At 31.2% G+C, this 20,463-nt stretch overlaps 4 protein-coding genes across 9 annotated transcripts; 2 read left to right on the top strand and 2 right to left on the bottom strand.

Moving 5' to 3' along the window:
- The first annotated feature begins 300 nt into the window (after positions 1–300).
- Positions 301–4,096, top strand: Bsf (bicoid stability factor). Its single transcript, XM_076381309.1, has 11 exons — positions 301–506; positions 567–715; positions 929–1,048; positions 1,119–1,386; positions 1,658–1,889; positions 1,977–2,144; positions 2,211–2,421; positions 2,491–2,703; positions 3,105–3,349; positions 3,426–3,674; positions 3,962–4,096. The coding sequence occupies exons 1-11, from the start codon at positions 376–378 to the stop codon at positions 3,986–3,988; spliced, it is 2,013 nt and encodes a 670-aa protein (XP_076237424.1). The 5' UTR covers positions 301–375; the 3' UTR covers positions 3,989–4,096.
- Positions 4,097–4,342: 246 nt separating this feature from the next.
- On the bottom strand, positions 4,343–11,997 carry LOC143181098 (monocarboxylate transporter 5-like). 5 transcript variants are annotated; one of them, XM_076381331.1, is made up of 10 exons: positions 11,864–11,997; positions 10,978–11,783; positions 7,578–7,697; positions 7,366–7,509; positions 6,172–6,440; positions 5,550–5,740; positions 5,213–5,459; positions 4,889–5,054; positions 4,583–4,783; positions 4,343–4,514 (listed from the first exon to the last, which is right to left on the bottom strand). In XM_076381331.1, exons 2-10 carry the CDS (start codon positions 11,159–11,161, stop codon positions 4,348–4,350), a joined length of 1,689 nt encoding a protein of 562 aa, XP_076237446.1. In that variant the 5' UTR covers positions 11,162–11,783; positions 11,864–11,997; the 3' UTR covers positions 4,343–4,347. The 5 variants fall into 5 exon arrangements, with proteins under 5 accessions (XP_076237446.1, XP_076237437.1, XP_076237461.1 ...); XM_076381322.1 differs by lacking the exon at positions 11,864–11,997 and having other exon boundaries at positions 10,978–11,494; positions 11,589–11,790; XM_076381346.1 differs by lacking the exon at positions 11,864–11,997 and having other exon boundaries at positions 4,587–4,783; positions 10,978–11,790.
- Positions 11,924–14,023, bottom strand: LOC143181147 (PITH domain-containing protein GA19395). 2 transcript variants are annotated; one of them, XM_076381409.1, is made up of 6 exons: positions 13,936–14,023; positions 12,916–13,097; positions 12,797–12,840; positions 12,652–12,729; positions 12,453–12,557; positions 11,924–12,213 (listed from the first exon to the last, which is right to left on the bottom strand). In XM_076381409.1, the coding sequence occupies exons 2-6, from the start codon at positions 13,084–13,086 to the stop codon at positions 12,006–12,008; spliced, it is 606 nt and encodes a 201-aa protein (XP_076237524.1). In that variant the 5' UTR covers positions 13,087–13,097; positions 13,936–14,023; the 3' UTR covers positions 11,924–12,005. The 2 variants fall into 2 exon arrangements, with proteins under 2 accessions (XP_076237524.1, XP_076237534.1); XM_076381419.1 differs by lacking the exon at positions 13,936–14,023 and adding an exon at positions 13,303–13,439.
- A 95-nt stretch (positions 14,024–14,118) lies between these two features.
- On the top strand, positions 14,119–20,460 carry LOC143181079 (uncharacterized). Its single transcript, XM_076381287.1, has 10 exons — positions 14,119–14,594; positions 15,089–15,164; positions 15,257–15,657; positions 15,801–17,858; positions 17,987–18,292; positions 18,447–18,783; positions 18,865–19,031; positions 19,117–19,397; positions 19,472–19,592; positions 19,984–20,460. Exons 1-10 carry the CDS (start codon positions 14,413–14,415, stop codon positions 20,090–20,092), a joined length of 4,038 nt encoding a protein of 1,345 aa, XP_076237402.1. The 5' UTR covers positions 14,119–14,412; the 3' UTR covers positions 20,093–20,460.
- Positions 20,461–20,463: the final 3 nt, after the last annotated feature.

The raw sequence follows: 20,463 nt of genomic DNA, 5'->3' as shown, positions 1-20,463 counted from the left end.
TTATTATTTTAAATTTTACAGAATTTAATGTACATACATTATTATTAGTTATCTGATATTAGATTAAGAAATCAGTACCAAAAATTGGTAACTATAAATTTGAAAAGTACAGTGGTAAATGTTTATAATCAGCTTTGAGATACTTTGTTTTAAGTTGATTATGTTAATTTTAGTAAGCTAAAATAAATATATTTATTAATATTGATTAATAATAAAAAAGAAATATATTGATTAATATTATAAAAACTAAAACTCTACAACTAAGGAAGTTCACCACAGATAAATTTTTCTTTATACAAGCATGATTTCTGATCTAAAGTAGGTTAGACTTTAGAGACTCTAAACTTTTAATAAATTTATCGTACTTTAGATATCATGACAAGTACTTTATTACGATGTATAATGTATTTCGCACAATTACCAAATAAAAGGCTATATAATCTAAACACGAAAACAACAAATTTTGTAATTCAATGGTATCGCGTTCCATTGGTTCTCATAACGAGGTTAGTTTTTTGTAATGTATTTAATTTTAAAATAATTTATAATGAATAACATTTCATTAGGAACGCTAATTCACAATCTCAGATTTATACTAAACAGTCGCTGTTATTGACAGCTGAAAAATTTCTTAATTTAAAAATAATTACATCAACACAAGGATGGATACCAAAAAGCAGTCTCGAAAATGTTTTAAACGGGATAAGTACTGCAGGTAAATATATGACATATAAATTGTAACATTTTCTAATCGTAACAATTCATGTTTGTTTTCTGTATTTTATATATTTGTCATTCATTATTCATTAAATTTCATTTCGTGTTGTAAATTTTTGTAATTTAGGTTTTACTAAAATTTATATCATTGTTTCACTCTACAAACAAAATGTAATAATTGTTCAGCTTATTATGAAGATTTTTGTTTCAGATGATATAGGTAGTTACCGAGCATTTTTATTGCTTGAATGGTGTAATAATATAATGGATTGTTTACCAAAAGAAAGACTGATATTTGGAAAATATTTATGGAGCCATTTACAGATATGCAGTATGTTTACCATAATATAATATTTGATTAGTTTGCCTTTTATATTAATTGTAATATACGTATTTTATAGATGTCCAAATGGATGTTACACATTATAATGCACTTCTACAAATATATTTAAGTAACGATTATGATTTTTCTCCTAAGGAATTATTAGAAGAAATGATTAATGAAAATATTGATCCAAATATTAATACATACGAAAAATGCATAGAATATTATTGTAGAAAAGGAAATATTGAAGAGGCCCTAGAAATTGTGAAACATATGGAAAAATCAGATTTATCTGTAACCGAAGCTGTTCGTAGTTCATTGATATTAGGATATTCTCAAGTTGGGTAAAGACATGCATATTGAATGATTACTGTAGAGATGTGTATACCTTAATTAGACATACAATGTATTTAATTTTATTGTTGTCTTATAAAGAGCGACCAGCCAGAAAATATTTTTCCTACTTTTATGTCCTACTATGTTAAAAAAAAGTTGTCTACAATTTCATATGATTTAATCTTTTATTATTAAAGTCTTTTTGGCATCTCTATACATATTGACAGTGAAGAAAATTGAATGGTCATATTAAATAGAGCAATCTGTGTAATGTTTCAGAGATTTCGATAGTATAAATCACATTTTGAATGGTTTGGAAGGTAGTTCAGGTGAACTTAGTGTAGATATGTACAATGCTGTTATGTGCGCTTATGCTAAAGTTAATAATATAGCTAAAATTAAGGAATTAATCCATGTATATAATTCAAACAAGATAAGCCTGTCAAATAGGATTATCATACATGTGATTTATACATTAGCTGTAAATAAGCATATGGAACATATTAATACTGTAAGAACATTCATAAGTATTAAAAAAAAGTACATGTACTACTGCATATGTATATTAAAACATAATGTATCAAGAACTTTATTTCAGATGTATACGTATCTAAAAGAATCATCTTTATATTCTAATGATGAATTTTTACTTTTATTAAAATTAATAAATAATAATCAAATAGATGTAGTTATGAACATACTGTTACGGATTAGGAATGTACAATTCATGAATTTAATTTTACAAAACCTAATTAACCATGACACGGTAAGAAGAAAATTATACTGTTTTATTTCTTTTTGTGTTAATTATTTTATGTATTTATCATTTCAGAATTTAACTAAAATTGTTGCTATATGTCAATCTTTGAAAAAGGAAAAGATGTGTGAAAAGCCTCTTTTGCTGGCATTGTACTACTCGTTTTTTCATAATAATGATGACCAATGTTTTCACTTGCTGGAGATATGTAGACTATATCACACGATAAAGCCACATTTTTTCTGGCCTCTTCTTATTAGAAAAGCACAGAAGTACGATTATAAGGGTAAGTATTTCGTATTAAGAAATTTCAAGCACTATGAGCACAGTGATGCAAGTATTTTTTTATTTGAAGGTATTCTAGGTATTCTTCGTGCTATGATAAATAAATTTCATGTACTACCTTGTATTGATACAATTGCTAATTATGTTATACCATACTCATTTGAAAAAGTATATGAATTAAGAAGTAAATTGATAAAACTTGGAATACATTACATAATAATAGATAATGCTATGATATTATCATTTTTAAAAATACACAAATTACCTCAAGCAGTACATTATAGTAAGTAAAATGTATTCGTTTGTTATATTTAATATAAACCATATTTGTTGTGATAATTGAAAAAAATTACTAAAATTGTTTTGTATAAAAGCTTCAGTTTAGAAAAAGTCTAATTTAGAAATTCTTCAGTTGTATACATATCTATAAATTTCTCTGTAGACAACAATATTATAATAGTTTTAATTTAAATGTAAATAACAAATAAAACTCTTCTATCTAAGAAATTTTAAGAAATGAAATTTGCTCAAGTGCATGTATATTGGAAAAATTCTTAAACTCAAATTAATTAAAAATGAAGGATTATATGAAAAAGTTTTGTATGTAATTTTATATCTAGTATCACCTTTTTCTCTGTTATGTCATTAAATGTAAAATAGTCAATTAGTGTGTACTTTTTTCAGTGAACAAATATCCAAGTTGTTATTATTATAAGGTACTAGGACAAAATGTTAGAAGCTCTTTCATCTTAAACAATGATGTGAACAGTTTCTTGTATATTAGCAAGAACTTAAAAAAATGCAAATATATAAATATAGAAGCATTATCAACTAATGACAAATCTACAATTGAACCGGTTGTACCCATAAAAACACAATTAATGGACTTAATGGATGATTATCCATTTCATGTCAGACAATTACAATATGTACGACAATTGTTAATTATATTTTTACTTATTATGAAGTGTATAAAATATTTTATGATCTATGTTAATATTTCAGTTAATATTCCATTTAAAAGCTGAAGGTATGAGAATACCCCGGGAAGTAGTAAAAAGAATAAAAGATATGGAAAGAAGTAGTAATCGAGAATCTAAAAAATCTGAAGAAAGTAGTAATCAAGAATCTACAGGATCTGAAGAAAGTAGTAATCAAGAATCTACAGGATCTGAAGAAAGTAGTAATCAAGAATCTACAGGATCTGAAGAAAGTAGTAATCAATCTGAGCATGGAGACAAGTCACAGATAAAGGTACAAATTCGCCTGTAATGATCTTTTAATTTTGAAGAGCAAAATTCTTTACAGTATATATGTATATAATATCTTTATTATTTGTTTTTTATATTTATAATGTAACAATGCCTACAAGTAAATTAAAGTTGGAAAAAATTCAAGAAAATAAATTTTTCAACGTAATTAAATCAGTCTAAATATTCACAACTAATACTAATATTCATTTAATTGCGTTTAGCCCTTTTTAAAATAAACAAAAGTTAATTTTTTAATTAAAATTAATTAATTTAATAATGTTTTTTTAGTGTGCGAATTTTATTAAAGAATATTAAATCCAAAAGAAAGAACGCGTAATATGTAAGGAAACCATTAAGAATTAAGTATGTACTAATCAGAATTATTTTATACAATGTACAATAAAAAAATAAAAAATTTCTCTAAGATTTTAAAAATCTTGCAAAAATGATATTATCTTACATTATTTTTCATCATATTACTTTTACTTTTTCTACTTCAGTACTTAAACTGTACAACATTTTATAACTTTTAAATTTTAACATTTTTTTTATTTGTTTATAATTAATTTTTATTTATCGATCACTGACAATGTTTATAATTTAGATAGGTATAAATAGTTTGATACTGCTATTTGAAGGAATGATCAACTTACACACTATAGTAAAAAATTACTTTAGGCAGTTTCAGTGTTTATTGTGGTTTTCAGTTTTTCATTTACATTTTTCGGTTTTTTTCTTTGTATCAAAGGTATAAAAAATAACATTAATCCACTGATGGTAATCATGCCGCCAGCAGTAAAAAATCCAGGGTTGTAAGATTTCAGTGCGTCATATAACCATCCTAAAAGAGGAAGAAACATTCGAAAACTTGAAAGGTTGAAATGATCAATTTTAAATGTATAATTATACCTGCGATAGGTGACCCTAAGAGTGATGCGAAACCTTGAAACAATAGAAGTAGACCAAAAGCATTTGTCAAATTTTTCAAACCCAATAAATCTACTAATATTACAGATGTAAGACCAACATAAGCGCCAGATGTAAATCCATATACAGAGGAATATATTGCAAACATTATGAAAGACGTACACAATGTACTAAGAATTGTAGCTATAAAAGTGAGACAATAGCAAATATTATTCAATTATTTCTAATATTAGATCCTTTTTTTTATTTCAAAAGCTTGGTAACTAAAATTTTATAAAATATACTTACCAATACCACATAGTGTGAGACATAAGTTATATACTAACAATCGATTAACCCATGGTTTATCTGACACATATCCTAAAATTATACGCCCCACAGTATTAGCAATTCCAATTACTGAAAGAAGATAACTTGCATCCTTTTTATTAATTCCTTGTTCCTCGGCTTGAGGCTGTATAAAAAGTTCTTACAATGTATAATGTTTTGTAATACAAAGTTTTTGAAATGTAATCGATAAAAAAATTCACACAAAAATATTATATTTGCAACTCGAATATTTTTTGCATTAAAAGTATTTTTTTAAAATAAAAATACAACATATGTACATACCAATACATACACATATGGTATATAAAATCCAATACTGGTGCAGAAATTGGAGAATGTAAACAAAATAAATACTGGGTCCTTTAGCATAGATGTACTCAACATTTGCTGCAGAAAACTCGTATTTCGCTTAGCAGCAACTTTACATTTTTTGTTAGTTGTTTTTGAGTATTCTGTCTTATTAATTGCCGGTGTTATGGATGCAAGTGTGTGATCCATTTCTTCATTATATTTTCGTACTAAATTTAAACTGTAAATGTAGTTCTCATTAATAATATAATTTTTTTCTGAGTAAATGTAATGGACGAAAACGAAAACTGTATATAAAAAAAATACAAACGGTTCTTTATGAATATCCTCCAAACTGTTTAGGTATAGTATATCTTTCGAATTTAAAACAGGCTGACTAAGAGCAGATGTTATTGTAACACTGTTATTCTCCTTTTGAAAACTAACTGTGTGCCATTTTGTACTTTCTTCCATGGTATGTGAATTAGTTGAGCATTCTTGAACACTTTTCTCCAAGGAATTCTGTGGGAATATTAGAAATGAATTGTTTTACATAACATTATACAGAAAGACAGATTCTAAAAAAAAACTTCTTTTACACGAAGTAAAGTTAATAAGTATAGTGAATGTAGGCTAGTAAATGTACAAATATTTACTATCAACTATAAAAATGATTAATCATTAGTAGGAGTACTGAGAGGTACCTCTCGATCCAGAAAGAAGTTCCCGACTTATTCCGAACTCATAATCTAGAATATCTGTACACTCCCAATTATTAGCAATTGATTGCAAAAAATTTCTTTGTATTTTATACAAAGCATTGCATTTATAACGAATGCATTTATACTATATAAAAATTATAATGAACATCCAAAAGTCTACAGTGTTGTCTGTTGTACAATGTATTCTACATTATTATATTTCTTACAATAATACATACAAGAATCCTGTACCTCTGGAGAACATTTCTTTTGTTGTTTGCTTGTTTCAAGAGGCCTAAAGAGTGCCCCAAGGACGATGCAATTCAACACGATCCCAGAGCAGATCATAATCGTTCCTCGCCAACCGTATGCCGTTATTAGGTACTCTAAGCATGGAGCGAAGACTAAAGTACCCAAACCAGAGCCGCATACAGCAATTCCCGTTGCAAGGGAACGATATTTTTCGAAATAGCAGGTGACGCTTACGATTGCAGGTAAATAAATTAAGCCAAAACCTAAGCCTGCAGAATCATTCTCATACTTTAATTTATACGAGATAAAAAAGTATACTGCCGAAAAAATTATGGCATAACAAAATTTTAGCCCAACTTTGACTGACAATAACTCCACGAAAAATTGTCGTAGGATCATGATCTTTTTTCTTTTTTTTTTTTTTGAAATTAAAGTCTGAAGTCTTTACTTTAAGATAGTATATCTTGATTTTAAGTTTAATGCACCTTTTCCACTCTTTCCAACCTTTCTTTCCACCCTTTTCAACTTCTTAAATCGGAGGGCATGTTTGTTATATTAACAATTATGAATTTTGACGAAATGCACGGGGTGATGTTTAGAGTGACATCAAATTCGAACCATCCCCTTTAATTTACAGCAAAAAGCAAGTCGATGTGGTTTTTTTGTACAGTTATAACGCTTTATTGTAGCCCTTGGATTTTTATCATATACCGCTGACGTTACAACTACCTCATGCGCTATAAAAATGCAAGCACTACTTTGAAGTGTTGCAACTTTGCGAGAAAAAACGCAGTGATTTGATTTTTGTTTTAAATCAAAGAGGAAGGTTCGAATTTTATACCATTCTAAACGTCATCTCCGAAAAAAATTGTAACAACTCGGTACATTCTGACAAACTTTGGAATTTTTAACATGTCAAACCTGCCGCCAGATTTAAGTAGTGACAGTATTAGAGGTACATTAAACTTAAAATCAAGACACAGTCTTTTAAAGTAAAGACTTCAGGCTTTATTTTAAGAAACAGATCAAGATCCTACGACAATTTTTCGCGGAGTTATCCTCAGTCAAAGTTGGGCCAATTTTTGTTTAAAATTTGTCTATGCTATAATTTTTTTTAGCAGTGTTTGCTAAGCAACCTTTTTTTATTGTTTCTTTATATATTCCGTTTATATAAGAGTTTCTTCTTCATTTTACCTGTGCCTAAGCCGATCGTGAAATAAAGGGTCACAATGTGCTGGGCCCACATGCTTGCCAGCAAACATGCGCTCGCCAATATAGAACCAGCTATTGTTACTGTTCGACATCCATATTTGTTTACGAACCAACCCGATATGGGACCTTTAACAAAATTTTGTTAATGTTCTTAAGAATACTCGAGAAAAAGAAAAATGGTAATAATAAATTACCTGAGCATAAGGTAACTCCTACTAAAATTGACGCGATCCATGCGGTTGCACCCTTTCCTCCTTCAAAATAGTAGAGAAGTTCCAAGTAAATGACACCAAAGGAATAAGTCACGCCATCCGCTGCAATATGAAAAAACAAATCATTAATTTTTTTTCAAACCATAAAGAGATATACAGAGTGTTCAAGAATAGGTGTCAGAAATTTTAAAAGGCGATTTTACATGTCAAAAGCGGTCGACAATCAAAAATGACAAAGTTGCAATTGAGTCTTCGTTTTAGAATTGTTAATTGTTGTAAAAACGTCTAAAATTACCATTCTCGTATGAAATTCGCGTGAAGTTTGTCTAATTTTTGAATCAGTCTGCTGAAACTGTTTGTGAATCAATCTCAAGTTAGACATAGCAAAATCAGTAGAACAGATCTCAAGACAGAGATGTCAAAAGAGTATGCCCTAAATCAGATACAGTGAAGTCAGTAGAATGAGTCTCGAGTCAGACACATTTCACGCGTGTTTTAGGTGTTTGCTCAACAATTAATAGCTCGGAAACGAAGTTACAAACACAATTTCGTCTACCTTCGTTTCCGTCTTATTTTATCATATAGAAGCATCTCGTAATATTTCTGACACCTATAGTTAAACACCCTGTATAAAAAGGTAACAATTCTTCTGAAAGATACAAGTGAAATATCCCTTAGTTTATAATATTCAAACTATGTACTAATAGTATTTAATTTACTATTTTTCGGATAAATTTCTTATCAAAAAGTGCCTATACTACACACCATCGTATTGCAGTGAATTCCATAGTAAAAATAAATCAAATGTAGATAACGATGGAACGACAAATATATTGTTTCGTTGCATCCTTGATATTCATACTCTTCACGATAATTAGAGGAGCAAAATGGATTCTATTTATGGAATGTTTTTGATAAAGATTCGGAAAATTCCAAATCTATACCAAATAGTGGAGTACAAATGATATTTTTAAAAATCTTGTATGATACAAAATAGTTTACGATGCATTTGGAAGAGGAAGGAGGAGGACAATCGATCTATTAATATACTATAGTAATTAATGATAAAAATTAAAACTGCGTGCATTATAAGTTTCACGTAACCGATTATTTGAAATTTTAAATTTAATAATACATCTCAAGTTTCCTCATTTTTATGCAGTTCATCGAATAATATAAATTTATTGTTCTTTTTTTTAAATATGAAATTGCTTGTATCGAGTAGCGAGCTTCTAGCAAACAACTACTGTATTTCACATCCTTCCACATTAAAACAAAGTGAAATGAATACAGTGTATCTTGAAACAGTCGAAAATATGCTGTCCGTATCGTGGCCCGATTTTGTATATCACTGTCGCGCGTAATCAAAACTTTCACGAACATGCAGATTTTTCTGCACATGCGTCAGATAAAGTATATTAACCGAATGACGAAACGATGATTCAATTACTAGATTTATTTTGTATTATATCGGAGGCGAGCCCGCTAAATTTATTTACGAGAAACGCGTACTTTCTGACAGTGAAACAATTCCAGAGAGGATCATCCTCTTCCTATCACGCTCTCATTAATATCGATAACCCCGTTACCCCAATTTTCTCGTCACTGATGCTCCATACGCTATTATAATTACTGTATACGCCATTTTCCAAAAGACTAAAATACCAAAATTGTGAACTAAATCATAGACAAACTATATTTGTCGAGGTGACTGAAAGTCATGACCACGCGATAAAACCTCAAACTCATATTAATTTCGTCGATATCAGCGAAAAATGAAATGCAGATAAAATTATGTAATTCTACGTTATTTATTCTTGCTTCGCTTAAATCGTTGCTAGGAAAAACGGAGTTAGTGTATCGCTGATGGATCGATAGTATATCAACATTGACTCCAATTGCAACTGCAGCCCGCGAAGAAATAGTTGCGGCGATTAAACGTAAATATTTATCAAATACTTGATGAGGTAGTCGCGTGTGTCATAAAGAAGGAATAATTATTGTTTGTGGCACGTATTTGCATTGAGATGCTTGTGTTTCCGTAAGGTCAAAGAACAGGAGGAAATTTACCCAAAATAACGTCCGCGGAAGTGTGAGGGCAATGCAGATGCACGCGCGAGTACGTTCGCAAGGTCGTCTTGTTACTCGTACGATTGTGTTGCTGATAAATATGTTTTCTTGCGATTCGACACGCTCCTGAATTTCCGCGTTTGATTGCACTCCATTTCTGGGATCGGAAAGTAATCAGTCATCCACGTGCGTGCCACGCGCGTCCACTACTTTCGCGAGAGGCACGTCGATGATCTCGAGTATCTCTCTTCTCCCCTTCTGAGTCATCGTATCAGTTCTTTGGAATCCATACGAGATAGAAAGTAAAGGAACCAAAGGACTTTGCTCGATTTGATCGCGCTTTGTTCGAATGAAACTGGATGATGCTGTGAGTGGTACTTATATGGTGGTACTCAAAGTGTTCATACTTTGTGTACAGCTGATACTCTCTATTTGATAGAAGTTCACGATACAAGCAATTCTATTATATGTAAGCAACATCTTGAGAGAAATCTTATATAGGTATCATTCGATTTTGTTTTGCTGAAATTAAAATTGATAGAAAATTAAAAATAAAGGTGGCAAGGATTTTAATATAGAATAATTTAATCTTTAAAGAGAGGTCTATGCATTAAAAAAAATTCTGATTTGTAAATTAGAGTCAAGATTCGAAAGTCAGTAATGCATTTTAATTTGATAATTAAATTGAAAAGAAAATTGTAAAATTAATAAGGATCGATGTTAATTTTCATTCATTAATCGATATTTATTTACGGATCGAAAGAAATATGTTACTAATCTAACTTACTAATGCTCGATCCGTTCTCTTCCGAGATTAAACTATTTTTGATACAGTATCAATGTCAAGAGCAAAACCCGTGCAACTTTCATTAATGAAATTTCCTGTGTATCTACCAATCGAATATCACGCTGTATAATGAAATATGGTTCATTTAATTATTACGTTCAAGATGCGACCAAAAATGGCAACAATATCGCGGTGATAACATTTTTCAAACACGAGGACATCGAAAAATTCTGAAATTATGAATGATCAAACATAAACATTTAAATTGAAAAGAATCGGTACGTGACGACAGTCAACCAAAATACTTTTATAATCTTTTTTTGTAAAAGAGAAGCTAAAGAAAATAATAGTAGAATTGATAAGAAAGAAGAGCGCTATCCACAGTGTTGCATTTAAATAAATGTATCTTAGCAATGTGTCTTCTCTTAGAAGATTTGAATCTAATATTAGAAGAGATGTTGAGATAACTTGTCACTAATGACCATCTTCAATTATAGATCATAATAGAATAAGTAAATCACATACTAATTACGTGAATTAAGAAGGATGCGAGGACGACGAAGTAGCCCCATCCCCCATCCGGTGGCACGGGTTGCGTTTCACCTGGTGTCGAAGAGTGGTCCATTGATTCACAGGCGACATTTTCGCTTGCACTTTTTTTGTCTCGCTTGCTTGTCTCGACGGAGGAGCCGACAGTCGTGTGTGCCATGAGTTGCAAGCGTGGAACTTAGTGAACGTCGTTACCCGCGATACCAAGTACCCGCGTCAAGTTGGTGCTTATAGTGGAAGGGAAGAATGAAGAAGAGAAGGGGAGATCCCGGCAGACGCCGAGAAGCACGTTGTTTTGGATGATACCGAAAGCTCGATATGCATAATAAGAAACTACTGTGAAACGTTCAATGATATGCTTACTGTATTATTATAATAAGAGGAAATAATTTGAAAACATTTCAGTCCAATGGGCCTCCCAGAAATACGGAATAATTTGAAAGTCGGTCACGTTTCGAATTTTAAGAATTCCTTACAGACGTATTATAGATAACTAAAAAAGAATTTAAGATATTAAGAATTAGACTGCTAAAAATATAAATCAAAGATTTAATTTAAATGATTAAAAAATATGGAATATACGATACTTTGAAGTAATTTAAGTGTCTTCATTGTTTCTGTTCTTCTTCACTTCCAATGGATCACTTTTTGTTAATTTTTCGTTGTAAAAACAAATATACATAAATATATAAATCAAATTTTAAATAGTGGCCGAAAACGAAAAGTAAAAATTGTAGGTCAGTGAACGCGTATAGGAGTACCTCCCAGATAAAAGAATGAGCCTGGAATTTTGATAAAACGTTTGCTATCGCGACACCATATCATAAATTGAGAGTAAACATATCTGGTTATTTTCACATACCCTGTTAAATATTACAAATAACATATACTAATTAAGAGTAAGAATAAAAGAAGTTATACATTTGAGTTTAAATATTTATTATGTTTGAATTATATTATTCCATTATATAGAATTGATTTTTTGTCAATTTGTTACCACAAAATCAACTGATTGCTCTATCCATATCATCATGCTCTCGTGGATGATCGCTTATTTGGGGATGTAATTCATAAGTGCATATAGTAACACCATGTTGATGACCAGGTGACCATTCCCCTTTCAATCCAATATAGTAGATCTTTATTTTATCTGATCTTTGAGCACCAACAAAATGTAAAGTCAAATGATGCACTGATGAAAATTTTACAACTCTGAAATATCAAATAAAGGAACATGTTAATGCCATTTTGTAGTAAAACTTGTTACCTCAAGTTTCAGAAAAATAAATTTATGTTCAATTAACTGTTTAAGTTATTTGTTAAGAATATAGTTTGCCATTTGTACTTATTCTAAATCATAAAATCATCTTTCTCTTATTTTTACCATAGATTATAATCCATAGTTTATTTGTTCAATTAAATTACTAAATAATATAATACATTATACATACTTAGTATCATATTCATGTAGTCCATATGTATCCACACATAATTCAAATTCTTGTTCTGGTTCTGTGCTCACTTCATCAAATGTCATGTTTGGTCGATTCTTATACCTATAATCCAACAATATTTTAACATATTTTATACAAAAATTTTTGTGTTATATATTTCAAAATTAAAGACTTAGAGAGAGCAAGAGATACGTACAATCTTACTTTATTTGGATTAAGATCATCCTCACCTCCGATAACAATAATGCCTTTTAGCTTAATATTCCCTGTAAAACTGAGGAGGAATGAAAATTACATTTACTCACATTATTGATGAAAATGTATAAATAAAAAAGACATACGGAATATTAAATAGCAGTTCATTTTCTTCATCACTTTCGACATACTGAAAACAGAAAAAATGATTATGAGAAAATGTCATATCATACATAAAATTAAAATAAGTAAATATAATACTTACTTTGCTTCTATCTAGTTTATTTTCCCATGGTTTAAATACCGTAGCTCCACTGCCTTCTTCTGCTTCATTCAAACATTCTACATTTTCTATATTAATCTTTTCATATAAATTATATTGTACACCCAATTCTATCTCATCATGTGTGCCTCCACAAGTGCATTGATGTGCCATTGTATGAAAACCTAAACAAAAATTTGACATAATGCAATAGCCCTGTTAAACAAACGCCAACACACACTCATATCATTATTGTGGTTTTGAAACAATTCATTGATAATAATAAAAGAAAGAATATCAAAACAGATCTTTGTGATACATATCATTCTTGATACTGATATTGTTTGTTATTTAATTTTTTATATATACTTTATATATACAATTACATACTTTTAAATATTACGAAATCTAAATATTAACAATATTTCAGTTTTAAAGCGAAAAGTTAATGCATTAAAACATCTCCAATGCAACGTTTCGAAACGAAAAGAGAGTTCGCGACGCGTACACAAGAAAGTATGTATCAGTGTATATATTTTGACGTTTATAAGCGTAGCTGTGTACAATTTGAATACTTATTTCTACAAATTTACTGTTCATGGATACGTGTACAGTAAATTTACAAACAGATACAATTAATTTAATTGATATTATCCATAAGAAGAAAACAAATTTATTTATAAATAATTCGAATTCTGAAATCTTTATATCTGTGAATGATAAGTTAAAAAATGACGGAAAAATTTGTTTACATATATGTAACTCATCTATCACACAAATATTACAATAATTTTTAACGTATACAACGGTAAACTAAAAATATTTATTTATTAATTTATATGCATCCCAAGTTAGCAAATTTGAACCTTTTACATTCTCATTTACACTTATATTTCGAAAATTTCGTTTTCATTAACAAAGTAAATTATTCTCATCAATAATAGAATATGTTATTAATAAGTAGTAGTGACTACTTATAAAAAAATTGAACTAATATTATTGTAATACTTATTTTATACTCACAAATTTTAAACACACCAAAACCAAACACACTTCTGACAATGAGTTTCTAGAAGGTTACTCTCGGTTACTCGTATTTGGTGGAATAATATTTCTGGGTATTTTTTCCTATAAAATTTATTACTAAACATTGGCACGATGTGTACCTTGTTCATAACTTCATGGTGTCAATAATGTTTTTCGTGCTTTTTGGTACTTCAGTAAAACGTGTCAGGGGTTAGGCTTTAAGGATATTCAAAATAAATGTATAAATGTTGAAGTAATAAGTATTGTGGCATATTTGTAAAAAAAGCGATCCTATGATACCTAATGCGTTATTTTGGTTTCTTAATTCTTAAACATTGTATTGGTTCTTTAGGAACTCTGTGCTCGTAATTGTGAATGTTTGACTTATTAATGGTGGTTCCATAGCAAATGAATATTTGCATGCTGCAGTTATGTGCTTCCATTGTGAAAACATAATTGTTTTATGGTGATAATATGTCAAAATCAAGCATAAGAAAGATAACGGTTGACCCTACGAAATGTAATACAGACTCTCGTCGACCAAGTGTATTTGAGAGGTTGGGGACTAAACCAGCAGTTACTGCCGGCCAAAATTCATCGGATTATTGTAGAAACTGGGCATTAAATGGCAGTTGTTCGTACGGAAAAAATTGCAAGTAAGCATTATTCGGAAGTTATGGTACTCCATAGGAAAATATTGTTTATGTACTCATTTGATATATTGAGTTGATGCATAAGCTCGTATGGTGTCATTTCTACTTTTTTTCTCGATGTTTTTGTTGATATTTATTGAAAAATGTTATTTTATAGCATCATGTTCTTTACGCATACAATAGTCAGCAGAGGTATCGGACTACAATATCTCTCCATGTTAGGCCTACAATTTTTTGTCATATGTAGCACGATTGTTCTTAGCAGTATTGATAACAGTAATGCTTTTGTTAAACTTTGTTGCACAGAATCAGTATAAAAACATTACGTTGTTAACGTTATTAGCTTTCTTTTCTTTTTTTATTATCATAATATTTTACAAATGTAATTGTATTTTCACATTATATTATAATGAATAATATTTGGCAGTTAAAGTGCAATAAAAAGCTTGTGTAATGTTATCATACAATAATTGACTTCTTTTTGATTTTACCATTAGATATGCAAATACTCATACATTAATAAGTCCATCAAAACGTGCCAAGAAGGATAATGCTATTGCAAGTACAACAGGAGTAAGTTATTACAATTTTACAACAAATAGGTAAAAATGTATTATCATCTTTATTAAAGATAGATATTTACATATGAATTTATCAATGTACAGCTTATTGAGGATCCATTTAAAAGACTTACTTCTAAGATTGTAAAAAAGACATCGCATAGTCCTGACTTAAATCTAGAAGAGTGGAATCAAACGGATTTGGAATACGAAGACGAAAAGGTATTGGAAAGACGTAGGCAGTTAATACAACGGGAATTAGAGTTACAAATGAAGAAGGATAAAGAAGTTCATGGAAAAGACAAAGTGAGACAGAAGAAAAAGGCAATGACCTCTTCCTCTAGTTCTCGTACTTCAAGCACATCTAGTAGTAGTAGCAGTTCCAGTAGTGAAGATTCATCTTCTAGTTCAACATCTGATTCAAGAAGGAAAGTCAAAAAGATTAAATCTAAGCGACATCATAGTGGCTCTACAGATTATGATGAAGATAAAGAAAGAAAAAGAAAGTAAGTTATTTTCACTATCATTCATTAAATACAATCTGTTTTTTTTATAAATTTACGTAAAAAATACATTTCACTGCAATAGTATACAAAAATGGATTTACAGTTCCTTAAGAATGTTTAAAAAAGTTTGTTATATTTGGCAGATTAAAATTGAAAAGGCTTGGAACAAAGAATGAAAAACCAGCACTTAAAAAGAAACGTAAATTTGAAAGCAGTTCAACAAAAAAGGAAGCTAGTGCTAAATCAGCAAAAAAATACAGTTCATCTTCAACATCCAGAAAACATTCATCAACTCCTCGTACAAGATCACCAGCAATCCCAGTGTCTACAACAGTTGCATCTACAGCAACAACGGTGCTGGGTTCCTCAGTATCTGTACCGCATCATGGAACATCCAACAAAGTTAGAGAAAGGAACAGAAGCGAATCTCCAAAGCCGACAAAAAACAGGGAGGTGGACAAAGAAGACAGGCATTATAAAAAAGTGCGAGACATAGACGAATTGTCAAAAGACAACACTAAAAATAAATCGTTCGATAAAGTCAAAGATCAAGATAAAGAAAAAAGTCGTACGATAGACGAGAAGATAAAAACTGACGAAAGATTAAAAGTTAAATGTAAAGACAAGGACATACGTTCCAGAACACCACCGACGTCAGAAAGATCGAAGCACCAGCATTCGAAAGAACCAATTTCCACAAAAACTCGTCGCAGTCGTACACCAGAGAAATCATCGAGATCGAAACGAGAGCCCACCCCTCCGAAAACTCAAGATAGACAAATCTCTACGAATAGATCTCGAGATGTAGAAAAGAAAGACCGCGAATCGCATAAGAGCGACAAGTCAAAAGACAGAGAAGACATAAGAAAAAACGAACAAAGCAGTAAAACCAGGCAAGTGGCGAATCAAGAAGAAAGTCACAGAAGGATTAATAAAGAGTTTGATGACAAAGCTTACTTGGGAGAGAAAACAAGACAAAAGAGCAGAGAACGACGTGACAAAGATCACACGAGAGATGAACGTGGGCATTCCAGGCTTACCAGAGATCAACGTGATCCTCGTGATAAAGACAAGGAGGAATTACAAGAACGTTGTCGCGAGCGTCCGCGAGAGAGAGACCGTGATCGAGATAGAGATCGTGAGCGCGATCGTGATCGTGAGAGGGACAGAGACCGAGACAGAGATCGTGATCGCGATCGAGAACGCGACCGAGATAGGGATCGTGATCGTGACCGTGATCGTGATCGTGATCGTGACAGAGAAAAGGAATCCATCAAAGCGAGAGACAGGGATATCCCTTCTTTGGTTTCGACGTCAATAAATATAACAATAGATAAAAATTCGCGTTATAGTCGGGATAAAGAACGGATAGTAGGGAAAGACAGTAGTTTCGAGAAAAATGGTACTAGAGACCGTAGAAGTGATAGAGAAAGAGAACGATCGGAAACCAAAGCGCTTTCTGATCGAGACAGGACGTCTTCTCAACGAATTGATAGTAGGTACGATAGAAATACTATCGACAAAGACGCGCCGACTCGTAAAAGTGATGTAAATTCGCCTAGAGATCGTGTAGATCGTTTCCCGCGAGAAAGATCTTTAGACAGGACATCTTTACTTGACAAGAGTGTGCATAATGCGCCACCCCAGGCAACTACACTGCCACCTGTTCAGTCCTCGTCGTCCTCGTCTGCACCACCTACGTTGTCGACATCACGAGACAATTTGATTGACAGAATAGACCCTGGACATTACGATCGAGAGAGGCACAGACGATTTGGGACGAAGTATAATCGAAGTCATGCATCTGAACACGACCAAGCTCGTGTTACGCCGACTAAAGTTGATCGTTTAATTGAAAGACGAGAAACTAGTCCACGACGTACGATTGAAATTGATAGAAATTATAATAGAAATTATAGCCGAATTTCTGAGCACTGGGACGAACAAGAAGAAACGTCTACTCATTTGGACTATCGTGATCATCATGTACATGAAGATGATAGAAGGAAAACTGTTGATGGAAGAAGGTACGATAGTCCTTTCGAGGAGAGACGTGGGATTCGAGAGGAAAGATCTCGAGAATCTAGGTATATTGTTCAATCCGCGGACAGAACATCCTTTGATGATCATCGACATCATCACCATCATCATAGACACCCTCTGTATCCTGGAGAGAAGTTAAGAAGTAATACTTCAATTCGGTACGTTCACAGTACATTTGTATAAAATATAATTAATATAATTATATATTAAATAAATCTTCTTAAAAGCAATTCCTTATAAAGTTACTTAATAGTGTGAGTTTATTCTATGTTTGATTTCTGATCAGAGATGAAAATGTTCCTAACGATGACTGGGATGGTCATCATCGTGATGTTGAACATGGCAGAGAACGAGCGTATGGGCCTGTTGATTGGGAGGAAAGAGAATGGCGAGTGAGAGCATTATGGGATAGCAGGGACAGTCTTCCTCGATCGGAAGTGCATGATGAAGATTGGAACTCCAGATATGATAATTCTATTTCAGATTGGAAATCAAGTGATCGAAAATGGGATAATCAATCCATACATATTCGTGGTCATTATAGAAACGAGAGGTCAAAGGAATTAGAGATTGGAGAATCTACATCACACAAGTATGCTATTAATTCATATATTATATAATAATAATAATAATTGTATGTTTTCTTTATCTTATTGTACTTCTTTTTTGTTTATATCTCATATGAGCTGAACAATATTATACACAGCAAAAGTATGAATTAGCAATATAATTTACCTTGTTTTTAGTAAAAGAAGAACTTATAATAGTTCTGAAACTAGAGATGAATGTACAGTTCATACCTCATCTAAGCAAGCATCCTTATATGGCAGTATGAAAGAAGAACCTATAAATAAAAAATTAATGGAATTAGCTGAAGGTAAACTGCCCACAACACGAGAGAAATCCGCAGATAGTTTTCAGAAGAAGTCTCTCCCCAAAGAAAAACCTGAAACAAAAGAAGCTCCCTCCGTCGAATCGAAACGAACATGTATCGACGAATCTCTGCAAACACTTCACACTGAAAGTGATCTTAGCGATATCAGTGATGATCCAGATGACATACTAAATATGGAAGATATTGCAGTATGTTATATTTTTATACATCTATTACATTAGTAAAATGTAATGAAATAGTAAATAACTTACGTTTCTTGACATTTACAGGATGTTGATGCAAGCAAGACTAAAACCAATAAGAAAACTCCTGATACCATACAACGAGATGCTCCGACAGCAGCACAAGAGCCAGTTCCGTCGTCTCCAAAAGAAACTATTGAAGAGACAGTTTTCAATGCAAAAGGAAAAGACAATACTGAAACAATGTCATTCAGGTATTGTGTTTTTTCTGTAATTAACCGTAATATTCGTGTTGAATTAAATACAAAAATTAGACTGACTGATTGAAATTTTACACAGAAATATGGAAGACGAAAACATGGAGACGATGGACTTCGAAGAAATTTCTGATGGTGAACTGGAAGAAGATATTAAAACAAGTGGTAAAGGTCTGGGTGATGCGTTAGGAGTTGATTGGGAAAGTCTAGTCAAGGAAACGCAACTTCGAAGACCTACGACATGTAATCAAAACGCAGAGAATCGTTGGCAATGCAAAGCAATTCTTCATAGAATCGGTGTTTCCGCGAAATATGCAGGCGACGATCTGATGAAAAAATTGGCAAAAAAATATGCCAACGACGGTATATTGATATATTTAAAAAAAAGTTTTTTACAATATTATATATACATATTTTTAACTAATATTTGCTTACAGAGCGCTCGGATTTTTTTCTTCACAATGTTGCATTTATGCACACTGCACTTGAGCGAAATCGTCTCTTACGTGACTTGAACAACGATAATATATTACCTGAGATGGATGAATTTTTGTATAGGTAAGTAGAATTTATAGATTCATTTGAATAACATATGAGTCTTTCAGGAGCCAAACTGATCGTCTACTTTCTGTAAAAATTTTATTTTTATTGCTAAACACGTGACTAATAATTAACTTTTCATAAACTGAAAAATTTAACTGCTATAAAATAATAAAACTATAATTTGCATTTGATAAATTTTAAATTCTGAGTCAAGAATTCAATATCTGAGAACAGAACCAATCACCTTTCAAACAATTGGAATCCAATTAAAGTTGGATTTTAAACTACATTATGTATCGTTTTGTCACTTTTCTCTGCTTTCTGTTTTATAGAGTTAATCAGTTTGGCATCTAAGTAGCTCATATTATAGTCTGACTGTATATCTATTGATATTGTTTTATTACAGGAACAGCAATGTAAATATTGAAGAGGACGTGGATTACGATTTAGAAATATTGAAACCTTGTACAGCTTTATATGAGGAAGCGAAATGTTTGTTACAGCAAGTTGTATGAAAAGATCTTTTATTCATAGGACATGACTCCCAAAATTGCACTTCGATACTATATTGTATAGTAAGCATAAGGTAGAAGTGCATCAATTTGTTACTCGCTAATCTGGTGCAGCTGTTTATTTATTTGTGCTGCAGTCAGCTTAGCCATCGGTGGTGCAATGTAGAAAAAATTAAATTGGTATAATTATTCTTATACATATACATAGCCCTTTGATTTACTATAATTCAATATTTTTTGTATATTATTCAAGATTCACATACTCATTTTTATGGAAATTATAATCATAAAAGATGAGTCTTATAATAAGTAGTTCTATTCAAAGAACATAAAGCTTGGATAATCGACATTACATTAATGGCATTTTTTATTAC

This window comes from Calliopsis andreniformis, chromosome 1, assembly GCF_051401765.1.
Source record: "Calliopsis andreniformis isolate RMS-2024a chromosome 1, iyCalAndr_principal, whole genome shotgun sequence".
Taxonomy (NCBI): Eukaryota; Metazoa; Arthropoda; class Insecta; order Hymenoptera; family Andrenidae; genus Calliopsis; species Calliopsis andreniformis.
Note: the sequence above shows the minus strand (reverse complement) of the source record. Positions and strands in the feature narration are given on the sequence as shown.